Source organism: Musa acuminata, chromosome BXJ3-8, assembly GCF_036884655.1.
Source record: "Musa acuminata AAA Group cultivar baxijiao chromosome BXJ3-8, Cavendish_Baxijiao_AAA, whole genome shotgun sequence".
NCBI lineage: Eukaryota > Viridiplantae > Streptophyta > Magnoliopsida > Zingiberales > Musaceae > Musa > Musa acuminata.
In genome coordinates, this window is record NC_088356.1 from 41,480,393 (window position 1) to 41,506,759 (window position 26,367).

At 43.1% G+C, this 26,367-nt stretch overlaps 5 protein-coding genes across 20 annotated transcripts; 4 read left to right on the forward strand and 1 right to left on the reverse strand.

The window, feature by feature from the left end:
• The first annotated feature begins 3,722 nt into the window (after positions 1-3,722).
• LOC103995069 (GDSL esterase/lipase At5g45910) lies at positions 3,723-6,536 on the forward strand. The gene is made up of 5 exons (XM_009415568.3): positions 3,723-4,087; positions 4,178-4,393; positions 4,471-4,619; positions 4,704-4,980; positions 6,099-6,536. The coding sequence occupies exons 1-5, from the start codon at positions 3,883-3,885 to the stop codon at positions 6,329-6,331; spliced, it is 1,080 nt and encodes a 359-aa protein (XP_009413843.2). The 5' UTR covers positions 3,723-3,882; the 3' UTR covers positions 6,332-6,536.
• An 873-nt stretch (positions 6,537-7,409) lies between these two features.
• LOC108953569 (GDSL esterase/lipase At5g45910-like) lies at positions 7,410-14,358 on the forward strand. Its single transcript, XM_018830104.2, has 5 exons — positions 7,410-7,744; positions 7,856-8,071; positions 8,164-8,312; positions 8,392-8,665; positions 14,014-14,358. The coding sequence occupies exons 1-5, from the start codon at positions 7,459-7,461 to the stop codon at positions 14,229-14,231; spliced, it is 1,143 nt and encodes a 380-aa protein (XP_018685649.2). The 5' UTR covers positions 7,410-7,458; the 3' UTR covers positions 14,232-14,358.
• Positions 14,359-14,511: 153 nt separating this feature from the next.
• LOC135645092 (GDSL esterase/lipase At5g45910-like) lies at positions 14,512-16,807 on the forward strand. Its single transcript, XM_065163163.1, has 5 exons — positions 14,512-14,893; positions 14,980-15,195; positions 15,281-15,429; positions 15,519-15,792; positions 16,414-16,807. The coding sequence occupies exons 1-5, from the start codon at positions 14,689-14,691 to the stop codon at positions 16,632-16,634; spliced, it is 1,065 nt and encodes a 354-aa protein (XP_065019235.1). The 5' UTR covers positions 14,512-14,688; the 3' UTR covers positions 16,635-16,807.
• A 1,388-nt stretch (positions 16,808-18,195) lies between these two features.
• Positions 18,196-21,854, forward strand: LOC103995068 (protein INCREASED PETAL GROWTH ANISOTROPY 1). Its single transcript, XM_009415567.3, has 6 exons — positions 18,196-19,557; positions 19,806-19,937; positions 20,029-20,210; positions 20,285-20,396; positions 21,306-21,440; positions 21,510-21,854. Exons 1-6 carry the CDS (start codon positions 18,352-18,354, stop codon positions 21,663-21,665), a joined length of 1,923 nt encoding a protein of 640 aa, XP_009413842.2. The 5' UTR covers positions 18,196-18,351; the 3' UTR covers positions 21,666-21,854.
• A 176-nt stretch (positions 21,855-22,030) lies between these two features.
• LOC135584474 (uncharacterized) lies at positions 22,031-26,099 on the reverse strand. 16 transcript variants are annotated; one of them, XM_065162559.1, is made up of 6 exons: positions 25,962-26,099; positions 24,914-25,009; positions 24,258-24,756; positions 24,057-24,176; positions 22,825-22,997; positions 22,031-22,380 (listed from the first exon to the last, which is right to left on the reverse strand). In XM_065162559.1, exons 2-6 carry the CDS (start codon positions 24,989-24,991, stop codon positions 22,204-22,206), a joined length of 1,047 nt encoding a protein of 348 aa, XP_065018631.1. In that variant the 5' UTR covers positions 24,992-25,009; positions 25,962-26,099; the 3' UTR covers positions 22,031-22,203. The 16 variants fall into 16 exon arrangements, with proteins under 16 accessions (XP_065018631.1, XP_065018638.1, XP_065018625.1 ...); XM_065162566.1 differs by having other exon boundaries at positions 22,825-22,988; positions 24,908-25,009; XM_065162553.1 differs by having other exon boundaries at positions 24,908-25,009.
• Between the last annotated feature and the right edge of the window lie 268 nt (positions 26,100-26,367).

Sequence of the window (26,367 nt, forward strand, 5' to 3'; positions counted from 1 at the left end):
TTCTGCAACAGACAAAGCATATGCAACCAAATTTGCATACCTTTGTGGTGGTCGAATATCTCTCATATGACCCAAACGCATATGCCATAATTTGGTGATGTCAGAATCAGACAATGATGATGACGAAACTGCAACTGAACCTGTGACAGTAGTTCCCTGCAGAATATACAAGCTACCAGACCTACAAGCTTTCATAACAATAAGGGCACTTCTAGAAACTTTCATAACTCCACCTTCAGTTGTGTATTTACACCCAAGGGCCTCTAGGGTGCCTAAAGAGATGAGATTCTTTTTCAAATCAGGAACATGTCTAACATTAGTGAGCGTCCTCACAATACCATCATGCATTTTAATTCGGATTGTTCCTCTACCAACAACATCACATGCGGCATTATTGCCCATCAAAACAATTCCACCATTACAAGATTCATATGTGGAAAACAAATCCCTATTGGGACACATGTGATAAGAACAACCTGAATCTAAAATCCATTCATTTTTAGACTTTATCCTGTCATCAATAGCAAAGAAAATATTTCCAAAATTCTCATCAGATGCTACACTAGCTTCAGCGGATTCAATAGTTTTCTCAACAAATTTTTCCTTTTGCTTTAATTTATTTTTCAATTTAAAGCAATCAGATTTAATGTGCCCCATTTTATGACAATATCTGCATTCCAAATTTCTATGTCTGGATTTAGATCTAGATTTAGATCTACTACTGTCAAATTCTCTTTTATCCATTCTCCCCCTAACAACCAGACCCTCAGCCTGATTCTCTCTACTTTCCCCAGTGATATTCTTGTCTATCTGCTCCTTAGATTTCAGTGCAGATTTAATTTCTTGATACGAAACTGTTTCTTTTCCATAAATCAAAGTATCACGGAAATACTTAAAAGATTGGGGAAGAGAACACAAGAGCAATAAAGCCTTATCCTCATCATCAATTTTTGCATCTATATTCTCCAAATCCATAACCAAAGAATCAAACTTATCAAGATGCGAGAGTATAGATGTACCTTCAACCATCCGAAGCATATACAGACTCTGCTTCAAGTAGAGACGATTCTCCACTGTCCTCTTCATGTACAAGGCTTTAAGTTTGTCCCACATGCTCTTGGCCGTAGTCTCCGTAGCTACCTCCCGTAAAACCTCGTCAGAGAGGTTTAGAATGATGCTGGATCGGACCTTCTTATCCATACCCGCAAGATCTTCCTTTGACGTACCATCTGGAATGTTCTCAGCACCCTGAAGTGCCAAATCAACTCCGTCTTGAACCAGAATGGCCTCCATCTTGAGTTGCCATAAGCCGAAGTTGACATTTCTGTCGAATTTCTCGACAACAATCTTTGTTATTGTCATCGTTGCCAAAAGATCCCAGAACCAGGCTCTGATACCAGTTTGTTAGAGCTAGCCCCAGGATATTTACCAAAGGGTAATTTCAGCAACACAACAAAGACAATAAAGCGGAAATAATAAAAGCGACAAGAACAAATAAAACACCAGAACACCAGATATACGTGGTTCGGTCAATTGACTTTGACCTACATCCACGGAAGAAAGAGGAGCAAATTACTACTATAAAAGAGGGACACTTACAAATGCCTTAGGAAATGTTCCTAGGCCATAAAACACCTTCAGCTTCCTAAACAAGAAGACTTCAAACCATAAGCAGGTTTTCTTGTGATGCCTGCTGTACTTCTTGTGGTGTCTGTGGTACTTCTTGTGGTGTGTCTAACATCAAAGCTCAGGCCCTTATTTATAGTTCCAAGACGAGACAACAAGTCTGATTTTCCCGATGTGGGACTATGGGACTTGCCAAACTAACAGGATGATATTTTTGTCACAGGCAACAATCATATGGAAATCAAGGCATTCTTCAAGCATTTAGCAGATCAATTCTCCCTTAAAGATATAGGAACCTTGAGCTATTTTTTGGGAGTGGAAGCAACATACACATCTTCCGGGCTCTTCCTATCACAACGAAAGTATATTCAAGATCTATTATCTAAAACGAACATACAAGATACAAAGGCAGTTACAACACCTCTGTCTACTAGCGAGGCGCTCAAACTATGTGATGGAAGCCCTGCTACAGACCCAACTCAATACCGTCAAGTCCTTGGCTCCTTATAGTACTTATCTCTCACCCATTCAGATATCTCATTTGCGGTCAATAAATTATCCTAATTTATACATCGACCATCTATTATGCATTGGTCTGTAGTCAAACAAATATTGTGATATCTTCACGGGACTATCAATCATGGCCTCTTTTTTCGTAAACACTCCCCCCTTCATCTCCATGCCTTTGTTGATGCTGATTGGGCAGGAAATTTTGATAATAGAATATCCACATCGGGGTATATTCTCTTCCTTGGACCTAATCCAATCAGTTGAAGTTCCAAGAAGCAAAAGACAATTGCATATTCTACAACCGAAGCTGAATATCAGGCCATTGTCACCGCTATTGTAGAACTCAATTGGGTCATGAATCTCCTCAAGGAACTTGGCATCAACATCAACTCTACTCCTACAATATATTGTGACAATGTCGAAGCCACTTATCTATGCGCCAATCCGGTATTCCACTCCCGCATGAAACACATCACCATTGACTTTCACTTTGTGTGAGAACAAGTTGTCAGACATCAACTACGTGTTTATCACGTACATACGCATGAAACACATCACCCTCACGAAGCCTCTGACTCGTAAATTACCTCAATAACAGCTAAGATCTCTCCAACTACATGATAAGATATCATAAAGCTGTTAAGAAAAATCCTCGAGAAAAATTCTTAATTATTCTCAATCATAAATATGAAGTATTGTGTATTATTTCAATCAATACAATATTTTCTTTCTATTTGATTTCTATCACTTATGTTGAGACCTATTTGGTTCAAGTTTATAGCTTGTTCGGGGTTAGCATCCTTAGGACATCTGCAGACGGTCGGTGGGATCCTGCCATGCCATTCAATGCAAGGTTGTAGAGAAATGCTTGTTCGATTATTCAGCCGGTGATGAAGCAGGGATTCACGTTGACGAGCGAGCTTGCAGAGAAGGCACGGCATAGTTTTTGCGCAGACGAACCTCGTTTGCAGGTGCGTAGGCGTTAACGTTGGGTTGCCATCATGGCTGGAAAGAGAAGGCCGGCTAATCTCTACGCCCTCTCTCTCTCCGGTCTTCGAAATCGTTTTCTGCTCAACCAGTGCTTTCATCGCCTTCCGTTACCTACCTTGTTTCACCGGTGTCAATGTCCACCTAACTAACCACCGCTGCTGTTACGAAGTGTCCATCCGTGGCTTTAACCTGGCGTGCACCATGTTTCACCTGCGACTGTTCAAGCCTGAGCCTCCGCTACTTTTGGGTGGTGGAGTTGGTTCGCCTGGTCTTTTCCATTACAGCTGGATCGAACGCAAAGTTTCCTGCAACTACACACTAGCAACTACTGATGTGTAGCTAATGCAACCTTCCAAACATTCTTATTTTTCTTTCTCGTCTGAGAGATTAAGATTTGAATTATGAAATTTATTTTATTTTTATCTTAGGATTCCCACCTCAAGTGTTTCGATTTGTTCCTTCTTTTAAAGGTGCAAGTATACATTGGAATATATAACGACACAACAAAAGTTCGTATGTAGCGAAACAGGTACGTTAAGAGAGGTAGCCGTGTGTGAAGAAGGGTTAGGTGCGGCAACCAAAAGTATTATGGTAAGCCATCACTTCGCACACGCCATGGAGACTGTGTAGTGGCCTTGAAGAAAAATCCCATGAATTATAAGACAAGGAGTTGTCTGTGTGTGGGGATGAGAGAGAGAGCAGATTAATTCTCATCACCGGCTCTCCCCTGCCTCTTCTTCCTCTCCTCCCCTGAAAATGAAGCTCTCGATCTTCTTCTCCTTCCTCCTCGTATCCTCCTTCCATCTATCTTCCTCCCAACGCTACAATGCCCTGTTCAACTTCGGCGACTCCATGTCTGACACCGGCAATGTCGTCCTCGCCGGCCTCCCTTATGGCATGACCTACTTCGGCCGCCCCACCGGCCGCTGCTCCGACGGCCGACTCGTCATCGATTTCATCGGTACAACTCCCTCCACCCTTTCCGCATTTTGAGTGTACCGATCTGCTCCCGAGAGCTGCTGCTTCTCAGTCTACCATCTGCTTGTCGCAGCTGAGGGCATCGGGCTGCCGCACCTACATCCCAACACCGCCAAGGACGCGGACTTCCACCAGGGCGCTAACTTCGCCTTCATCGCCGCCACGACCCTCCCGTTCGACTTTTTCCACCAGCGTGGCCTCAGCAAGGGCCTCTGGGTGAACGCCTCCATCCACGAACAGGTGGATCGGTTCGAGAAGCTGCTGCCCTCCATCTGCGGCACGCCTCAAGGTCGCAACGGAGGCCATGTCCTTCTCCCCCAGTTCCATCTGCGCTTCGCCGTCCGATCTTGACATCTGTGGGTGCAGAATGCAGGGACTTCTTGGGCAAATCTCTGCTAGTAGTCGGCGAGTTCGGAGGAAACGACTACAGCACCGGGCTCTTCGCCAGCAGGAACGTATCGGAAGTGAGAACCTTCGTGCCCCCTGTCACCCAAACCATTGCGGAGGGACTCGAGGTAATTGAACTGCGGATCTAGTAAGAAAAGAATCGCTGGCCATAATACGATGAGGGTTGTTGATGGGGTTCCCTGTCGGCGCAGAGATTGATCGGCCTCGGCGCGGTGGATATCATCGTGCCAGCGCTACTGCCGGTGGGTTGCTTCCCGCTGTACCTGACGCTCTACAACACCTCCGATCCGGAGGACTACGGCCCCAGGACCGGGTGCATGAGGCGGCACAACGCCTTGTCCTGGTACCACAACACGCTGCTCCGCCGTCAGCTCGACCGTCTCCGGCCGAAGTACCCGGCTGTGTCGATCCGGTTCGCCGACTTCTATGCCCAGGTCTTCGATTTCACCATCAATCCTCTCAAATACGGTTAGTCTGCTCTGCTTCCTCTCGCCCTTACAAGATCATCATTCTTCTCATCATCACACATATCACAGACCCTATGATCATTCTCCTTGCAATCGTATGATCATAATGATGCATAGTAATCTATTCAGACGTCGAAGAAACCACTGATTAAGATAGTCCAAACGGCCTTAACCGATCGCTCTTAAGTCGTTCGATCAAATGTCTATTCAAAAAAAGGAAAATTATGTACTTCTCAAACAGGGAGGTAAAATAAGCAATACGTGGGTTCGGATTGTTATCGGTAGTGGTACATGACTTAGCCCTGTTATAATATGGTCCACCTAATTAAAGGATCTATGGATCCATTAATAATGTAAATGTACACATTCGAAAGGAATTATGGTTGGATCCCACTGGTCCATATCAATATACGGGCAATGGGAAGGTTCAAATCGATGGCACAATTGTGTCAGATCGGACCCTGCTTTACAAAGGCCCGGTAACCAGGTGGCACGCAGCAGCACTCCTCGCGGCAGCGTCCACATGCTTCTCTGGCCCGCCCTCCTCTTGCCACCGTCGGTTGGCTGAAGGTCCCAGTGGCCTGTTATTGTTTCATCATGGAACCCCTTTTTATTTTCTACGAGGTGCTACATTCATGATTGGTTGAGTTCAGTAACAAATCATGTCTTTCTCATCCCATTCACGCATACACCCCACAGTATTACATGTGGAAGTGACTGGTGGTGACTCTGCTCTACAGTATTACTTGTTGCGAGCCTCTTCTGTTGATGCATTGGATTGCTAATCCAATAATGGCCTGATAGATTTACATGGCATGAGGCTGTAGAGCAGGCTGATTGAATGACGATCAGAGGTGTAGGTTAACATGTATGCAATCAATTTAGTATTAGATTGATAGATGATGATGATGTGTGCTTTGTTGTTGCGACAACCAAATATATGATGTAGGCTTTCATTATGAAACAGAAAATTATTATATGGAGTTACCATAGGGCTATTGTTAGATTCTGGCATGATCTGTCTCGATAGAATGACTGATCCAACCTGGAACAGCATGTCTCGAGATTGTTTGGTTTACCAAATGCAAATGGATGGATCTTTAACTCTGGAACTTACAGGTTTTAAAGATGGAGCCCTAAGAACCTGTTGTGGGGCTCCCGGGTTGCGCAATTACAACTTCAATCTGCACGCCAAGTGCGATCAGAACGGCTCGAGCGTGTGCCCGGATCCGACAACTCACGTGAGCTGGGACGGAATTCATATGACAGAAGCCGCTCACCGCATCATCGCCCAAGGTTGGCTTCACGGCCCCTACGTCGATCCACCCATTGTGAGCTCCAGCAACAATTAAGACCTTGTCATGGCAAACTAATGACCAAAAGAGTTTTACGAGTAGAGTGCATTGTTGTCATTAATTTCCTGCCCCCGTTGTGCTGCGGGGAGAAGAGGTACTGCCTGTGGTTCATCCCATGCTCCGAATTTATTTCTTGTAGTCGAGCTTTCATCTGACACTCGGTTCTTCGTTTATTAGTGGTATAGATTATTTTTGTTCGGAAGAGAGTTGCTTGGTAAAATGGGTTTGTGCTACTCTGGTACTCATTGTGTTCTAAATGGCATCTCTCATTTGTTGATGAAACCTGGACAGCGGCACGTGAGTAGGTCAATTGACGTCGCATATGTGGACGGCAGCACCGCAGACGCAACACGTGCGTTACATGAATACTCTTTTAACCTTTGGTAATTACTGAATAGTCACGACAGTGATTTTGAAATCACTGCAGCGATCGATACAACGATCATAAATCATGATAAGATTGATCAGTGGACGCAAACAAACTTTGCAAGTGGGTGGGTACAGATGTCACACATGCACGTACAGACATGTTACGTGGACTTGGCATTTGCTGGTCAAATACGTATCTTAATGCAGGCCATCAATGCATGAATAGTTGGCTTTCCTTTCCGTGCATATGGATCATCAGCTTCCATGTGTAAGTTCGTTCTCCCGAAGTTAAATCTTCATGTGTCTGTCCCGCTTACTCCATCCAGCATTTCTACATTTAAGCAGTTCTGAATTAGACTCTTCTAAAATGAAGAAAAGAACTACAAATGTTTAGTGCTTTTGTTTGGGCTATTAAGATGTTTGCCTGGTTCTTAATACTGATATATCTACGCAGCATTAGGATGATGTTGGTTATAACAATGATCAAAATTTCCTAGTCATTATTGATTAACAATCTTAAGGCCAGAGGAGAAAATAAATTGATTATGGTAAAACATTATTTTATTTGAGGTGCATAGGCTACATAACAATTCTGCATTGGCACTACTTATGCAACCTCGTTCACCAGCATTAGTCCTCCATGTCTTTCCAGCCATTAACTAATACTCGTGTTTACTGAAAAACCAGCTACAACTACGAAGACGCCACCTTCACATGCATGCAACGGCTGCAGCGCAAGGAGACAGTGAAGAACAATGCGCCAAGGTGGTGGTTTAAAAGGCAGTGTAGCACGGCGGACGGTGGGAGAACACATGGCTTTGCCTTCCACACCTCCAACAATGAGCTTTTCCACAATGTTCCTCGTCCTCTTCTGGCTCTTCCCTTCTTCCCAGTCTCTGCACTACGACGCAATCTTCAGCCTCGGCGACTCTCTCTCCGACACCGGCAACGTCCAGGTCGCCGGCCTGCCCTACGGCATGACCTTCTTCGGCCGCCCCACCGGCCGCTGCTCCAATGGCCGCCTGGTCATCGACTTCATTGGTACGGAGGAGACACACACACACACACACTCTCTCTCTCTCTCTCTACCCTCTTGTAAATTAGCTTGCCAACTTCACGATGACTTGCGTTTGTGTTATTGTAATTATACAGCTGAGGCAGTGGGGCTGCCATTGCTTCCGGCGTCGACGACGAAGGGCAACAGCTTCCGGCAAGGTGCCAATTTCGCCTACACGGCCGCCACGGCCCTCGATTTCGACTTCTTCAACCGCCGAGGACTAGGAGGCAAGCTCTGGGTCAATGCCTCCTTGAGTAGCCAGATCGGGTGGTTCGAGAAGACGATGCCTTCACTCTGCAGTTCAACCTCAGGTGGTAATATCCATCCACAGGTTTTCTCACCACTTCCATCTTCGTGCAGCTCCGTACGTCTCCGATGTTGAACTCTATGAAACCGCTTGCAGCTTGCAAGAACTACTTCGGCAGGTCCCTTTTCGTGGTGGGGGAGTTTGGAGGCAATGACTACAACACAGCAATCTTCGCCGGCAGAAGCATGGCAGAAGTGAATTCCTACGTGCCCATAGTCATCCGTGCCATTAGATTGGGTGTCGAGGTACATATACGATGTAGATCATTTCACACCTTAGCAAGCAAGTAGCTGTCTGTGTTGTTGATCATGTCACTACGCGCAGAGATTGGTTGGCCATGGTGCAGTGGATATACTGGTACCAGGAATGCTACCAATTGGATGCTTTCCCGTTTACTTAACATTGTATGGTAGCTCTAACAAAAATGACTACACTGGCATTGGATGCCTGAGGAAGTACAACGATTTGGCGATGCACCACAATGCGCTTCTCCGACGAGCGATCTATGGACTTCAGAGAAAGCATTCTGGGACGAGGATCAGATATGCTGATTACTATAACCCGGCCCTTGGGTTTGCAGCTGATCCAGCAAAATATGGTGAGTTTTCCTTCGACTGCTCAGTGCTGCGATTCATCCTGTTTGATGATCGTATCGCTCAACATTAGGCTTCAGATTATTTTTTCTTATGCTGCACAGTGATGATTCGGAGTTCCTATCATCGGAACGGTAACAGACATAATATATATAGCTTCTTCTTGGTTGCCTGTTCTATGCATGTTTCGTATATTCAATTAGGCAGACCTCTGCGAAACTAACTGCACTTCTTTTCTAGGTTGGAAAGGCATCACTTCTTTTCTTCTGCCTAAGTTCTCTGATTCTATTTCCTTCTAATCTAAAGCAATGATTTTAGGGAAATCAATGGTTACATGATCATATTTCCGTTGTTGAGGAAAAAGACTTATCATCATCATCATCATGTATCTCGTTGCTCAGCAATGATTAGCTGCCTATTCAAAAAGGGAGACTCTCATGATCGATGCCTTCTGGTGGAAAGTTTGTTGCTGGAAGAGGACAGTATGAATAGTTTTAGAACCAGAAGTCAACGCGAAAAAAGAGGAAGGAGCTAACTGATGAGAATTGATTCAGAGTATTATCTATATAGTTATCGTGTTCTAGATAGTTTTAAATATATTTCAAGAAGTAGCCTATGATTTAAAAGTTATAGGATAATTTCTATAATTATATCAATCATGGGTGACATGGTGGAGTAAGGTAGTTACCACTAGATCCTATAAATAGGATCATAGTTCATGAAGCAAGATAGAGGGAGAATACACTTAGGAATATCTTGTAGTGTTCTATATCAATCCTCTTGTAGTTAAGTTTCAATCTGGAACTAGGCATTATGACATTCAATGGCAATTCCATATCTCAACCCCTTATTCTCATGGTAAATATTATGAATTTTGGAGTATCAAGATTAAGACTCTATTCAAGTCTTAAGATCTAGGACTTAATAGAGAATATATATGCATATCTAGATGAAGAAATCAAGCTGAGGGAGAATAGAAAGAATGATTCAAAGACATTGTTCTTCGTTCAACAAGTTATACATGACACAATCTTCTCAAGAATTACGGTAGTGAGAACCTCAAAGCAGGCTTGGTTGATACTTCAAAATGAATTTCAAGGCTCATCATGAGTTTAAAATTTTATTCATGAAAAGCAATAAATCGATACAAGATTTTCTTTCTCGAGTGACTGAAATTGTTAATCAAATAAAATCTTATGATCAACATTTTCCTTATCATATAATTATTGTAAAAGTTTAGAGAAGTTTAACTCTGAAATTTGATCATGTTGTTGCCGTAATTGAGGAGTCAAAAGATTTATCTACATTTTTATTTGATAAACTAATAGGTTCCTTGCAAGCACATGAAACAAGGTTGAACAAATCACTTGAAAAATGTGAAAAGAAAGCATTTCAGGTTAAGGGAGAGTCTTCTACTTCAAAAGAAGATAAAAAATCAACAGGAAAAAGACGTGACAAAGGAAGATTTCATGGTAGAGGAAATGGAAAAGGAAGAGAAAGAAGACACTTTGATTGGCATAATGAACAAAAATAATCAAATTATGATAAAAAAAATTACAAGAGTGGAATTTAATATCACTATTGTAAAAAATTTGGTACATATTATTAGAAAAGAGAAAAGGAAGCAACTTATGTGGAAGAAAATGAAGAAAATGGTAAGTTATTTATGACTCATTCATAAGTTAATGATATCTCAAATGATATTTGGTTCTTAGATAGTGGATATTCTAATCATATGTCAGACATAAGATTAATGTTTAGAGATATTGATGAAACTCATAAGTTGAAAGTTAGACTTGGAGATAACAAGCAAATTCAAGTAGAAGGGAAAGGAACATTTGAGGTGAAGATAAATCAAAGGAATGTAAAATACCTTGATAATATTTTCTTTGTTCCTAATTTATCACTTGGTCAATTGATAAATGATGGATATTTAATTATATTTGATGATGGTTCATGTACTATTAAAGATAAAAAAATCTGGTTTGATTACGGTAAATGTTTGCATAACGCAAAACAAAATGTTTCCACTTGATGTTTCAAATATTGAAAAGCATACTCTTATCACAACTCAAAATAATGAGTCTAATTTATGATATTTAAGATATGATCACCTTAACATTAAGAGTTTAAGGTTGTTAAATAAAAAGGAGTGGTTTTCAGATTGTCCGAGATTAATACGCTTGATGTTTGTGAAAGTTGCATTTATAGCAAATAAAGTAAAAAAAACCATTTCTTATTGGAAAAGCATAGAGAGCGTCTAATTATCTTGAATTAATTCATGCTGATTTATGTAGACTTATGAATACAAAATTATTTGGTAAAAGTCGATATTTTCTATTGTTTATTGATGATTATAGTCGCATGAGTTGGGTATATTTTTTTAAACTGAAAAACATTTGATAATTTTTAAAAATTCAAGACACTTATAGAAAGGCAAAGTGGTAGATACATAAAGACATTTCGGACAAATAGAGGTGATGAATTTTTATCTAATGAGTTTAATTCTTTTTGTGAAGAAAATGATGTTCATAGAGAATTGATAGCACCATTTACACCGGAGCAAAATGGTGTAGCTGAACATAAGAATCGAACCGTCGTTGAAATGATAAAAAGTTTATTTAAAGGAAAACAACTTCCAAATCAGTTTCAAGCAGAAGCAGTTGCAACAATAGTTTATTTGTTGAATATTTCACCAACAAAGGCTGTTATGAATCAAACTCCTTTTAAGGCTTGGTATGGTATGAAACCAAGTGTCAACCATCCAAGAATTTTTTGTTATATTGTTTATGCTTTGCTGAATTCATAAATCATCACAAGTTTGATGAAAAATCTAAAAAATATATCTTAATTGGTTATTCTTTACAATTCAAAGCATATCGATTATATGATCATGTTAGTGGTAAAGTTATTATTAACAGAAATGTTATGTTTGATAAAAGGGCAAGTTAGAATTAGGAGACCAATAAAGGTGGAACACAAATTCGGATTCCAGCGGAACTAAACACTTCGCAGAATCAAATGACAGATCCTGCTCCAACAAGTTCATCGTCAACCTCACCCAATAGCAGTTCAAATTATGATTCCTCAGATCAAACCCCTCTAGGAAATTTCAAATCACTAACAGAAATTTATGATTCAACATTTGCTTTGTTTATTTCAGATCCTATAACTTTTAAGGAAGCAGTTGAAAAAGAGGAATGACGAAAAGTAATGAAGGAGGAAATCAAGTCAATTGAGAAGAATGAAACTTGGAGCTAATGGATCTACCAAAAGAAAAGAAAGCTATTGGATTAAAATAGGTGTTCATAACAAAGTTTAATGCAGATGGAAGTATCCAAAAGTATAAGGCTCGGCTTATAGCAAAAGGATATTCACAACAACAAGGTATTGATTTTGATGATATATTTTCTCCAATTGCTAGATTCGAAACCATGAGAGCTTTATTGGCTTTAGCTACTCACATCAATCTACGTTTTTAAATGGAGATTTACGAGGTTTTTGTTACTCAACCTCAAGATTTTTTAGTTAAAGGATATGAAGAAAAGGTGTATAAACTAAGAAAAGCCCTCTATGGGATTAAATAAGCTACAAGGGTATGGTACAGTAAAATTGATTATTATTTTCATCAAAATGGATTTAAGAAAAGTAATAATGAACCTACTCTTTATCTAAGGAATGTGAACATAATATTCTAATGATTTGCTTTTATATTGATGATATTATATATATGGTTCATCTAACTCTTTTAAGGTAGAATTTAAAAAATACATGATGAATAAGTTTGAAATATTAGATCTAAGCCAATTGCACTATTTTCATAGGTTGGAAGTGAAGCAAGGATCAGATGAAAATTTTATTTCATAAAGAAAGTATGCAATAGATCTATTAAAAAAATCTAACATGATTAATTGTAAAGCTACAGCAACACCCTGTGAATGAGAAATTGAAACTTGAAGATGATACATGTCTGACAAATGCAAGATACTACATAAGTTTGGTTGGAGGTTTAATTTATCTAACTCATAGGCGACCAGATATTACATTCTCTGTTGGTGTAGTAACCAGGTTTATGCACAACCCAAGCAAACAAACAGTATCCAGGTTTATGCTTGGGTTTATGCACAACCCAAGCAAACATCATCTCGAAGCTGTTAAAAGAATTATATGTTATATTGTTGGAACTACATATTATGATATTTGGTATTCTCATAATTTTAAATATAAATTGTTTGATTTCACTGATAGTGATTGGGCAAGAGCTTTAGATGATAGAAAGAGTACTTCAAACAATATTTTTAACCTCGGATCAAGAGCTACATCTTGGAGTTCAAAAACGCAAGCAACAATTGCGTTATCGACATTGGAAGCCAAATATATAGTCGTAACATCAGCAGCTTGTCAAGCAATATGGCTTAGAAGACTTCTTGAAGATCTTCATCAAGAACAAAAAGAAGCAATAAAAATATTTTATGACAACAAAGCCACAATTATAATGACGAAGAATCAAACATTTCATGGAAGAACGAAGCATATAAAGATACGCTATCATTTCATCTGGGATCTTGTAGCAAGTGGAGCCATAGCAATAAAGTATTATGGAATAGATGAACAAGTTATGGACATTCTCATCAAGTCACTTCCAATTCAAAAGCATATTTATTTAATGTCGCAAATCAGTGTATGTAACTATAAATCAAGGAAGAGTATTGTGAATTGATTCGTGGTATTTATATAGATAGTTATAATGTTCTAGGTAGTTTTAGGTATATTTCAAGAAGTGACTCATGATCTAGAAGTTATAAGGTAGTTCCTACAACTATCTCATGGGTGACATGGTGGAGGGAGGTAGTTACCACTAAGTCCTATAATTGAGACTATAGTTCATGAAACAAGATAAAAAAAGAATACACCTGGGAATATCTTATAAGTGTTATATGTCAATTCTCTTAATTAAATACTATATCGATTTTTTTTATCAAAAAGATTCTTTTTAATTGGATCATATTATTCTATTTTTATTGTTTCGTTTCTCCTTTATCCCCAACAGCAAGTTGATCATCGATCTCTGTGACCACCAAAACTATAAAGATGATGTGGTGGGCCAAATATGCAAGTGCCTGGTTTCTTCTTGAACTTTCCATGGATATGATCCTGACGTGTGTGGTAGGAGACAGAGATCCAATTACCAAGATTTTTTTTTTTTGAGTTTCTTTTTCACTTCTTGACTAAAAGTGTGTTCAGAGGGGAAAACAAAAATCAATTTTAAGCGGACATTGTTTCTACGGTCTTGTGATCTAAACCATTCTTCATGTGCTAATTCCATTCTCCATCTGTCTTCTTCCTTTTACAGGATTCACTGGTGGAGCTCTGAAGGCGTGCTGTGGGGCAACCGGAAGTGGGGAATACAACATCAATCCGGACAAGGTGTGTGCTCAGCCAGGCTCGAGCGTGTGCGGGGATCCCACGACTCATGTGAGCTGGGATGGCAGTCATCTGACTGAAGCTGCGTATCGCCTCATCGCCCGTGGTTGGCTCGGAGTTCCCGACGCCAAACCTTCCATCCTGTGACACCACCATGAGCTGAGGTTAGAAGTTGTATGAGCCAACCAAAGAACCTTATGAACCTACACCGCCACAATAAGTGCTGCTACTGTTACATCCCTCGTGCCAATAAGGTCGAGTTGGTTTTAGGACAGTGTTCGTCTCTTTTTGTGTCAGCTGACATGCGAATGTGCTTTTATTTTTCTTGTGCTGTGGTGACCAGATGATAGTGTGTGACTACCACACATGCATGATATTAGAACAATCTGAACTGGTATCAAATTACACCATCCTCTCCCCGTCAAGGGAAATAGTAGCTAGAGCATGATAGGAGGCAGCTGTTTGATTTGTCCCACAATACAATACAGAGCACAAAAGAGAGCCCAAACCAAAAAGACGACCCAGTCCTTATAAAAGGAACTCCCTCCTCGAGCACAGAAGCTCGAGTGCTGCCCCTCTTCCTCTGCCTCCTCTGGCTCTAACCATGAAGCAGCTCCCACTTCTCATCTTCCTTCTCCCTCCCCTCTTCCACTTTTCCTGCTCTCAACAGTACAACGCCATCTTTAGCTTCGGGGACTCCCTCTCTGACACCGGCAACGTCGTCATTGCCGGCCTCCCTTATGGCATGACATTCTTCGGCCGTGCCACCGGTCGCTGCTCCAATGGACGCTTGGTCATTGATTTCATCGGTACATCCCTTCCCCCCCCCCCGGACTAATGCTAAATGTCACGATAGACTAATAACAACAGCGTGTGTTGTTGTTGCATCATGCAGCCGAGGCCACCGGACTGCCGTTGCTTCCACCCTCCACAGCGAAGGGCCAAAGCTTCGCTCAAGGCGCCAATTTCGCTTGCACCGCGGCCACCACACTCGACTTCGACTTCTTCTACCAGAGGAACCTCAGCGGCGGTTTATGGGTCAATGCTTCTTTGAGCCAGCAGATCGGGTGGTTCGAGCAAATGCTGCCTTCTCTGTGCGGCCAAACACGAGGTGGCAACTGACGCATTTTGTTGCCCGATTCATCGTCGATCTCTCTCCATCAGAAATTTGTCTGACCATGCGAAATTGGATGCAGAATGCAACGACTACTTGGGTACGTCGCTCTTCGTCGTCGGCGAGTTCGGAGGGAACGACTACACCACCCCCATATTCGCCGGTAGGAGCATGTGGGAGGTGTACACCTTCGTTCCCCGAGTCGTGCAGGCCATAGCACACGGCGTCGAGGTCTGTAGGTGAACGTAGCTCTGTAGCTTGACCGCTGCATCCTTTGGTCGTCGGAATCAAACATGTGTTTGTGTTCTTGTCTGTCTCAGAGATTAATCGGGCATGGGGCGGTGGATCTTGTTGTGCCGGGGATGCTACCGATTGGGTGCTTTCCAGTGTACCTGACACTGTATGCAACCTCAAATCCGAGCGACTACAGCAGCATTGGATGCTTGAGGAAGTTCAACGACTTGACATCCTACCACAATTCATTGCTTCAGGCAGCATTATACCAACTGCAGATCAAGTATCCCTCCACCAGGATCAGATACGGCAACTATTATACTCCTGCCATTCAATATGTTGCCTATCCAAGCAAATATGGTCAGCTTTCCTCCATCTTCATCCATAATTTTGTCCTGAGATGTTACACTTTCTTTTAGTTCAGCTCTATTTTTTTCTATTACATGTTTGATGAAGATGAACCATATTTCCCAACAAAAAAGAAACTTCGTGGCTAGCTATGATCTTTAGCAATAATAGCTTTACATGACAGATACCTATACAGAATCATCAAAGATGGATCAGACACAGATGCGTGTTTGCCATTTTGATATGTATGATAAGGTTCGATGAACACGGATAGAAGTTATGCAGTGACATCACAAACCAAATTCGATGGCCACTTCCAGAGGAGTCTTGGTTGAAACTGACAACCAAATCACTACTCCCGATGATGTGAGGATCACTTAGACTGTGGCCGTCGATGCTGCTAATGGAATGAGTTTTCACGTCTCTCTCATACCCAACTAAATACATGGCTCAAAAATGTCACTGTAACCGAGGTGATGCATACACATCCAGAATCGCACCCACTGCTTTCCTGCATCCACGATGATGCTGATGCCCATCACATCGATCGCCCGCCTTAATTCTTCTAATCTAACGTACGGTGGTTTCCGTTTCAGATTTCAGAGACTAAAGATGTCTTTTTGCTGCACGCAGGATTCAGCGGTGGAGGTCTGAAGGCGTGCTGTGGAGCAGCAGGCAGTGGGAAATACAACGTCAACCTCAAAGCCATGTGCGCTAAAGCAGGCTCCAGCGTCTGCAGTGATCCTGATACCTACGTGAGTTGGGATGGCATTCACCTCACCGAAGCTGCCTATCGACTCATAGCCGATGGCTGGTTGAATGGCCCTTATGCAAACCCTCCCATCGTGAGCTAGGACGGCGCATGGCCCTCCTGCATCCCCGCTACTGCAACCAGCTTCCGTTACATTCTACTCTGTGGTGGTCAGCCGAATACTGGCGTTGCATGATGTGGTAATCAATAATCACTCTTCCTGTGGAGAAGAGAGTGCTGCTGTGCGGACGATTAATTAGTCAACTGTTAATGCTACGATCGATACTCGCCTGCGCTGGAAGTTCTATCTCACGCATACCATACTCCCTTCCTCGCACCGCTCCCCCCATCTCTAAGCTCACAGACCCCGAGTGATGGTGTAAAGCAAAGATGGGCTCTCCATGTCCCTCTTCCTCGAACGTACGGCATCTTCTTCATGCGCTTCATCATCCTTGAGCTCCAAGCAAAGTGCACCGCTCCTCATCACGGGACCTCATCACTGGTGCCTTCTTCATCATTAACTATTAACGCCCGCTTTACCTACTCCGTTTCTGCGGCAGGAAACCAAAGAAGCAAGGAAAGGGCGGATAAAGAGACACCATACATGGAACGGTGTGGCCAGGTCCGGTGCCCACTGTGATCGCCATTAAAATCTGCACTGCACCCATGCCGTGGCCTTTGAGCTTACGTTACGTCCTGCGTGTGACACGGAGGCCCAGCCCAAAGAACGTGCACCCTGTTCGTCTTAAAACACATTAGAAAAAAGAAGAAACAAAGATGAAAATATATAAATTGCTTGTAAATTTCAAGAAAAAAAATATATAAACCCATTACATAATAAATTCGTCGATTCAGTAAAATGTTGGGAGCGATCATTTCCTCTGGAATAATTTATTTTCTCTTTTTTTTGAAATAAAATAAAAATAAAAATCGAAAGACCAACATTTTGGAAGGATGAGCGTGAATCGAAAGAATGATTGCAATCATTCGCTCGAGACCACCACCTTTGTACGATTTCACTTCTGGATCAATCAAATCGAAAAGCTGGAACATGGCCACCCTCTCCACTGCCACCGCACGTGAGGATCGTCGACTCACCAGTCCCTAAATGGTCGTCAAGCTGCGAAGGCGGTGTCTGCTGGCTTAGCTCGCTATCCCATCCACGCACCTTTCTGAAAGGGAAAGGGTCATCAATGGCAATGGCAGGAGGCTAATATGAACCATATTTATCGTGGTTGAAGGAAGCTCGCAGACACCTGAGTCGGATTCCCCTCCCCTGTTTCGGCTTACACGGAGCCTCCTGCCATTGCCGCGGCCACCGCCCACTTTTCACTGCTTTTAAGATCTGTGCCGCTCTGCTGTTAGTGCAGACTCAGAGCGCCCCCAACACACCCACCGTTCCAACCCCTCCCGTCCCCATCCCCCCCCAAGCGAAGGCACATACGAGACGCATACATATGCAACACACAATACACGATGAAGAAAGGTTTCCAAGTCATTAAAGACACCGAAAGATTGCCAATTGACCACATCCTGGTGTCAGCGTAAACCTGTGGATCTCGTTAACCCATAGCGAGGAGAAGAGACAACCGAACGCCCAACTCTTCCCACCTTCCTCTTTCTTTAATCCTATCCCATTCATTGTATGCTCAATTAAACCAAACACGGCAGGAGCAGAAGAGAGAAAGTGCGCACTTGCTCGCCACCATTACACACTTCCCACCCAGCACTGCTTTGAGCAATGCAAGGCTTAGTTTAGAGTGCCAGAGAAAGCTCAGAGATCGAGAGAGAGAGAGAGAGGCGACATCTCATCACGAAGGATGGTCTCGGGCAAGGTGAAGGCCGCCATGGGGTTCCAACGCAGCCCGGCCGCGCCCAAGGCGGACGCGCCTCGCCGTTCATCCTCCTCCCAGGCCTCACACCACCAGACTCCGCCGCATTCATCCTCTAAAGACACGGCCGCAGCCGCCTTCGCCCGGTCCTTCGGCGTCTACTTCCCCCGCGCGTCCGCCCAGGTACGGCCCCGCTCGCCCAACGTCGCCGAGCTGCTCCGCCTGGTAGAGGAGCTCCAGGAGAAGGAGTCCCTGCTCCGCGTCCAGCTCCTGGAGCAGAAGCTTCTCAAGGAGACCGTCGCCATCGTCCCCTTCCTCGAGAAGGAGATCGCGACCAAGAGCGACGAGCTCGCGCGGGCCGGCGACCGGATAGAGCGCCTGGAGGCGGAGAACCGAGCGCTGCAGGACGAAGTCGAGGGCTTGAGCTCTAAGATACGGGTCGGCGAAGAGGAAGGCCAGCGCAGCGAGAGGAGGATAAGGGAGCTCGAGACAGAGTTGGACGAGCTGAGGAAGGCGTTGTCCGAGCAGGGCAATGGCGACTGGACGCAGTTTTGCGCCGGGCCGGTGAAGGTCGACGAGTGCTTGTCAGCCCAGAGGTTCCAAGGGCTCATCGACGCCTCCGCGAGATCGAATCTCCTCAAAAGCTTGCTAAAACACCCCAAATCCGCCGACATTGGTCCTGATCAAGAATTCCAAAAGCCGGAGTGCAGATTTCCAAAGGCGGAAGTAGGGAAGGCCGAAGGGGAGCATCAACAGCCACGCAACGGAGAAAAAGAAGAGTTCTTGGAACCCCGAGCTCCTAGAGTTCCGAAGCCACCTCCCATGCCGTCGGCCTGGTCTTTGTCGTCGTACTCGTCCTCGTCATCGGAGACCGCGTCCGCCGTTGCGACGAGAAAAAGCCCAAAATTATCGTGCCTTCCGCCGATTCCGCCGCCGGCTCCATTGGCGGTGCCCGCTCCATCAAGCGGAGCGCGGCCTCCTCCGCCTCCACCGCCGCCCCCGCCGATGGGGTCCAGGTCGGCGGCGGGAAGCGTGCGGCGAGTGCCGGAGGTGGTGGAGTTTTACCACTCCCTGATGCGGCGGGAGACCAAGAGGGAGTCCTGCGGTGGAGTGCAGGACGCGGCCCCAGGCTCCGCTGCGAACCCCCGCGACATGATCGGGGAGATCGAAAACCGCTCCGCCCACCTCCTCGCCGTAAGTCTTCTTCTCTCCCTCCAATTTCGCCGCCGCCGCCGCCTCTGTGTACTCCAAATTGCCAAGGTCCTATGACCTCCTTCGATCGACGCATTTGCCCCCTCTCAGCCTGCCGTCGATACGTATCGTGTTCTGACGTGGCAGGAACCGATCGACGCCTCTTAATTAACTCTTTTGTTGTCACTTAAAGAAACACCGGATCCGAATCATAAGGATTACTTTGTTCTTAATCGCTTCATTAATGGCAGATAAAGACAGACGTGGAGACGCAGGGCGACTTCATTAGATTCTTAATAAAGGAGGTGGAGCAGGCGGCCTTCGCCGGCATCCAAGACGTGGTCGCCTTCGTCAAGTGGCTCGACGAGGAGCTCTCCATCCTGGTACTCTTCTTTAGATCTCAACCTCTCTTTCCTTCGTAGCCAATCCTTGGGGCTGTACGTTTATTGGGATGTCGGGTGATGGGCGTCGCAGGTGGACGAGAGAGCGGTGCTGAAGCACTTCGAATGGCCGGAACACAAGGCGGACGCCATGCGCGAGGCGGCCTTCGGCTACTGCGATCTCAAGAAGTCGGAATCGGAGGCGTCGTCGTTCCGCGACGACCCTCGCCAGCCCTGCGCTTCCGCTCTCAAGAAGATGCAGTCGCTGCTGGACAAGTATTCATCATCTTTTCTCCCCCGTTTGTAAGTTGGGTGGTATCTGATGGTGTCACTGTGGGCTGATGATACAGATTGGAGCATAGGGTCTACGAGCTGTCGCGCGTGCGAGAGTGTGCGACTAAGCGGTACAAGGCGTTTGGTATTCCCTGCGAATGGATGATGGAGAGCGGAGACGTCAACCAGGTACCTCACCGGCCTTCTTGTTCTTTTCTTTCATCCTTGTGGTCCGGCGTGGGATGTCATCGCCTGGTGACAAAGGACAAACTTAGATCAGCGGTGGGCCAATTGGCCAAAGCAAAAGCAGCAGCAGCGGCAGCTCTCGATCCACGTGAGCGCGGGCTCACGTGAATCGAGATGGTAGAGTCCATTATCACCTTGGAGCTAGCTATTTAACCGGAAATCATAGAACAATGGTCACGTGAATGGGAATAGGAGAGTCCATCGTTAACCTTGGAGCTATTTAACTGGAAGGAAATCATAGAACAATAATAATGATGAACAACCTGGTTCGTACGCTCACGTTACCGCGGCAACCATCATGGATGGGGCCATCGCCCATCGGGAGAGGACACACACTGATTGCACTGTAGAACACCGTGTTTTTATTCCTATCGGTGCTTGCAAACGCTAAGATGGTTGACAGTAAGGCGCTTGTACTCGTCTTCTCAGGCCATCGTTGTTCTTCTTTTGTCGTAAAGCCATGCCTTGGCGCCGTTCTTAGTTTGATGTATTTGGCCCATGTGACCTTCATTAGCATTTCATTATCTTGTACTTGTGCACCCTGTCATCACGCTTAAGGTCGATAGTAGCTGAGTGGGAGCTGATGTTTGGTGTCGACAGCGAATCTATTTTGTTCTCTCCTTGAGCGAGCATGTTGTTCATTTAACTATGGAAGCTTGTGTCGCAGGAGAGTCGGCTTAGAGTTTTGGTACCTCATCTTTTCTGTTAATGAAGTACATAACACTCGTGTCATGTATCATCTTTACAGGAAAGAATTGAACTAAGTCGTGTGTCAACTAAAGCATTTTGTTCCCATTCGTTTGTACTCGATGCGAAGAGGTGATTGATTAGACACGAGAAATACTTGTGCAGATCAAGCTGGCATCGGTGAAGTTGGGGATGAAGTACATGAAAAGGGTTTGTTCTGAACTGGAGATGATGGCAGGAAGCCCCGAAGAAGAAGAGATGATGCTTCAGGGTGTCAGATTTGCCTTCAGAGTCCACCAGGTACTTGCTGCTGTCGTACGTTACATTAGATTAGCATGTACGACACCTTTAACTCGTTGTCATCACCAGTTTGCCGGAGGTTTTGACGTCGAAACTATGCGAGCCTTCCTGGAGCTGAGGGACAAAGCACGGTGCCACCGCCTCCGGAGCAAAAGTCACAGCCAGCAGAAGCTCTATTGCAGGTCGACGTCTTGCCAGCCGCCTACTTCCGTAAAGGTAGCGTAAACCCGTTCGATTCATATGAATCGACCATTTTATTTAATGACCCACCGGACGCAGCACACGAAAGGCTAAGAAGACTAATCGATTCGACTTGTAGCATGGGTTGGTCATAGCTTGTCTTGAACATTAAGATCTGTATTGGTTTGCTGTATCTAATTTTTTGTCTTTAATTGTTTATCTCCGTCCTTCTCATTTGGCTGATAATTAAATATTTTACATTTCATTAAGAAAAAAAGATCGAATCCAATCTCCTATTTGCATCGATGTAAATACCAGACAATGTAAATAGAACACAGCTTATGCAACCACCTCTACGTGATGAAAGCTCATGACTTTGTGGTGGTCTTTAGAACGAACAAGAAGCTTCCTTTCCAACAAAAATTCCTGGATCAAAGCATGCGTTTCGACAAATTTTACAGTCATCAGGATTTTATTGATATACCGGCATGATGAAACGCGTTATTACTTCATCCGTACCGACCATAACAAGAGAACAAAGATCAAGCTGACCGGTGCAGTGACCTTCACGGAGAAGCTAATTCTACAGCAGCTCCCAATCAGACTCCAATGAATCGTGAACAGAAGACAAATTTGGATTCTTTAATAGCTCATTTCCCTGTCTGTCTCGCTCTCTGCCGACGACATCGCAGTATGAATTTTTCACCTTATGGCCCTTGAACTGCCGTAATTTTGTGATAAGCGAGGCACCAAGTTTTTTCTGCGAGATAACAAGCAACATATGATAGTACGATGCTTATAACAAAAAAAACAGTTCAGTGCAGATTAGAACACAAAATAATACTCTGAAGAAATAGGGTGCAAGTAACATGCCTTAGCGTACTAAATTATTGTCCACAAAACCCAACTTGTGTGCAGGAATAGACTGATAGGAGACAAATGATTTTCACTATTTAATTTTTTTCAAAAAAAGAAACATGGTTGAAAACGTAAAATTCTGTCTCAGAAATTATGGTTCCGAGACAATCCAATTTGGTATTTTAATTCTTCAGGGCAATTTTCACATTTCAGACGTTTCTCGATAACTGTAAGAACAGTACAGGATAAGAAAAGGAGAATTTGTGGGAGAAATAGGTAACTCCAGCATTTCCGTATACGACAATAGGGATTTGAAGGAGTATGCTATATACATATGTATATATACCTTGTATGATGCCCTTGATTTCTGATATGAGATCATGGCCTGTTCATAATCTTCATTGTCCTCCCAGTTATCATTAATATCCAGATCCTGAGATACTTCCATTGGTTCTGCTTTCGCGTCAATAACATCATCATCGTTGAATTTGTCATCCCCACTAAGGCAAACTGATAAATCTCAAGAAACAACATAAAAACAAACATAAGATTTTAGATTAGGATGAGATATTAAGTTTTTCATCCTGCATGTCTTCTTTGAACTGAGTTCTATGTAAAGTCAATTGATGATCTATCTACCTATGTAGCAAATGACTGAACAATTGGTTAGACAGGTACAATCAGATGAGGTCAAAATTGGAAAATAAATGAATAACAACAAGAAAGACTTTCTGATACGATAACAATTTGTTTAAAAAATATATGACAAAATATTGCCAGAGAAAGATGGACATTTTAACAAAGAAAGTGATCCAGAAAAGGTAGAACGACTAGATTTTGAACAATAAGAAAACAAATTACTTGTTCTGGATTAGGTCACTGATTTGTACCAGTCCATCCAGAATAATTTCAAGATTCTATCAAGCAATAAGATTCATATGCTACTCAAGGTAGATGTATCGCGGAGCAATGATTAGAAAGGTACATAACTACCATGACTTCAAATGAGTATCATTGGTCCCAGTGGGCGGTCATTTAAGACTGGCATGTCAGAAGAATACATGTATCTAAAATTTACAAAAATACTGTGATAAGTGATGTATCACAAAAATCATAAATATCTTCAGCTGAGGAAAATGCACAGGCCATGTGTCTTGAAGAGATGTGCCACATCATGACGGAGGCTTGAAAGCCGTGATTGCAATAGTTTGTTGCAATTGATCATACAGAATGGTATGTTAAGCTCGACCACCTTTTTTTTTATGTGTTAATATCCTTCAGATGCAACAAAGTTCAGAAGAGATGGTCCTAAGTGTCCTTGAAAGTATGACCCGCACCGCAACAAAATTTGACCTTTATTCTTAACGAACAAGGAGGCTAGCGGCAATTTTTCATATATGTTATGAGCCACAAATAACTGATTTGTGAAGTGCTGATCTCGCATGTCAGATATAAAAAACTGCTAACTTTTGCTTGCTGTTGTGAATAGTTTTCTTAGGACAAGAATCATAGTCATCATACAGACAAAAGGAAAACAAGTTGATGTTCTCAATCTTTGTAAGAAATTTGAACGTATACCTTCAGTTTCTCGCAGAGAAGCCCGTGAATTGTCTTGTTTAATTTGCAGCTCATGTTCATTTACAAGGCACCCTCTAGGAGAGATGAATTCTTGTGATGTATGGATACCTCTCGCAGCATCTGCCAGAAAATAACATAGATGAATTGTTGCTGCGCTGAACCAGCAATCATAGAAAAGTCACACAATATAGCAGCACATACCACATGTTTCAGTAGGCGGTCTATCTTCAACAGATCTACTTTCACAAGGTTCCAATTGAAGGCTTTCATCTACTAAAGGACATATTTTTGGAAGGCCAGAAAGAGATGCAACAGAAGGTAAGAAGTTTTCAGGATTTCCATCTAACACGTCTGAGCAATTAGCTGCTTTGGTCGGAAGAGTTTCCTCCTGGCATTCATCAAACTCATTGTTGTAACTTGAGTCTTGGTTCAGATCAGAGGGTGCGATCAGACTTGAATTTACCACAGATGAAGAATTTGGCTCCCATTTAACACAAATAGATACATTGTCATCCGAAAAGGATACATCGAGTTCTTCCTTTAAAACTCCATCTATCTTACTGGCTATATCACCATCTAATGAATTTTTTGTATCAAGTCCTTCGGCACAATCACCAGCAGGATCCAGCCAATCACCCACAACCTCATCAATTATATCTCTAAATTGTTTACCAACCACATCAACATACTTGCGTGGGATCTGTCCAAAACAGTTTTTTATTTGTTATGAAAAGCAAATAAATGGTGCATAAGAGAACTTCAATTGCACAGATTAAATGCACACAATGTTAACTATGACTTCACAGAAATCAAAAGCATGTATTTTTATTGAAAACTTCAATAACACAAACCTGTACCAAATCATTACTCTTGTATGCTTTCTCAAATGTTTGGCATACGTTGTCCCAGGATAGTCCTTCAAATGTAAAATCCATGCCTCAATCATTAGCAACCTGAGAGATAAAGAGGATCAACAAACTATGAATCCACATCCTTTTACGTGTACACTAAGTAAGATATTGTTTGACTTGATATCTACTCCATTTTTCACATAAAATTTGTGATTAGCTAACAACATCGAACATATCGACAAAGACAAGAAACATAGACGCTAAGTGAAATCAGGGTTTTTTTTTTTTTTTTTTGCTGTTTACGATGCAGTTCTACTACAATAAACTATAAACAGAAAATTGCAACATAAAATCAACATCGAAGAATCACTCATGCGTCAACTAATAATAGTTGGACACGAGTACCATGGTGTTTGCAAATTAATTTTCAACACATATGTCATATCTTGTATTTATCTTCAGAATCAGAATCCAATAGCATATCAACACTACACTGGTAAGACCATAGAAGGTAAAAACATGATGAATACAGATATACGGCTCATATCAGGACCTTACATGCCTCGTCACTAGTGTTATCTGCGGAGATTCCATTTCCACATGGTATGCATAATGAATGGTTCCAGCAGAATTTTGGATTGCAGAGGAAATAAATACCCGATAACAACACTATTAAGAAATGATAAGAACGAACTGCCCAAATCTCTCTTTCGAGAATGAAAACACATAATCAAGAAATCATAGGACTAATTTTATACATAGATTAGTCGAATTCTCCTCCCCCCCCCCAAAAAAAGGAACAATCTCCTACCGAAAAAACGAATATCGAGTTTGACGGCTGAAAGATAAAGTAGAAAACTGATTACTTCGCAACAGATTCCACCAACAGTGCATAGAGCAACAAAACCTACTTCCAAAAATCGAAAGAAGAAAAGGCAAGGAAACGAAAAGGAACAGAAGATCAAGAGAGGACTACTACAAACAAATAGGCCTAAGAGATAACCGGAAGAAGAAACCACATGCCCGACGAAGCTCAAGGCACACGGGTACCTACGAGAATCGGGCGACCTCACGAGAGACGGACGAAAGCCGCAAGGGGGGAGAAGATTTTGATCGCGAGACGGCGAGAAAGATGGATGACCGGTGCGGGGGCGGGTGCGATTAGAGGGACTCCGAAAAGTGGCGAAAGGTGGGACCCGCGTCAAAAAAATGTGTGGGCAAAAGAATAGTGCGTACATGTGACAACGGTACGCCATCGACAGCTTGCGTACGCGATGAGACCAACGTCCTTTCGAGTCAGTAAGCGCTTCCGGTTTAGGCTTCGGGGTTAAAACACGATAAAAAGAAATTTATCTATCTGTCACAGAATTATATGGCCTAAAGAAAAGAGTTTTCTAAAAACCATATTAGTCATTTTAAAATTGAATAGACACGTGGCGACAAGCACGCGAGTTCGCAGG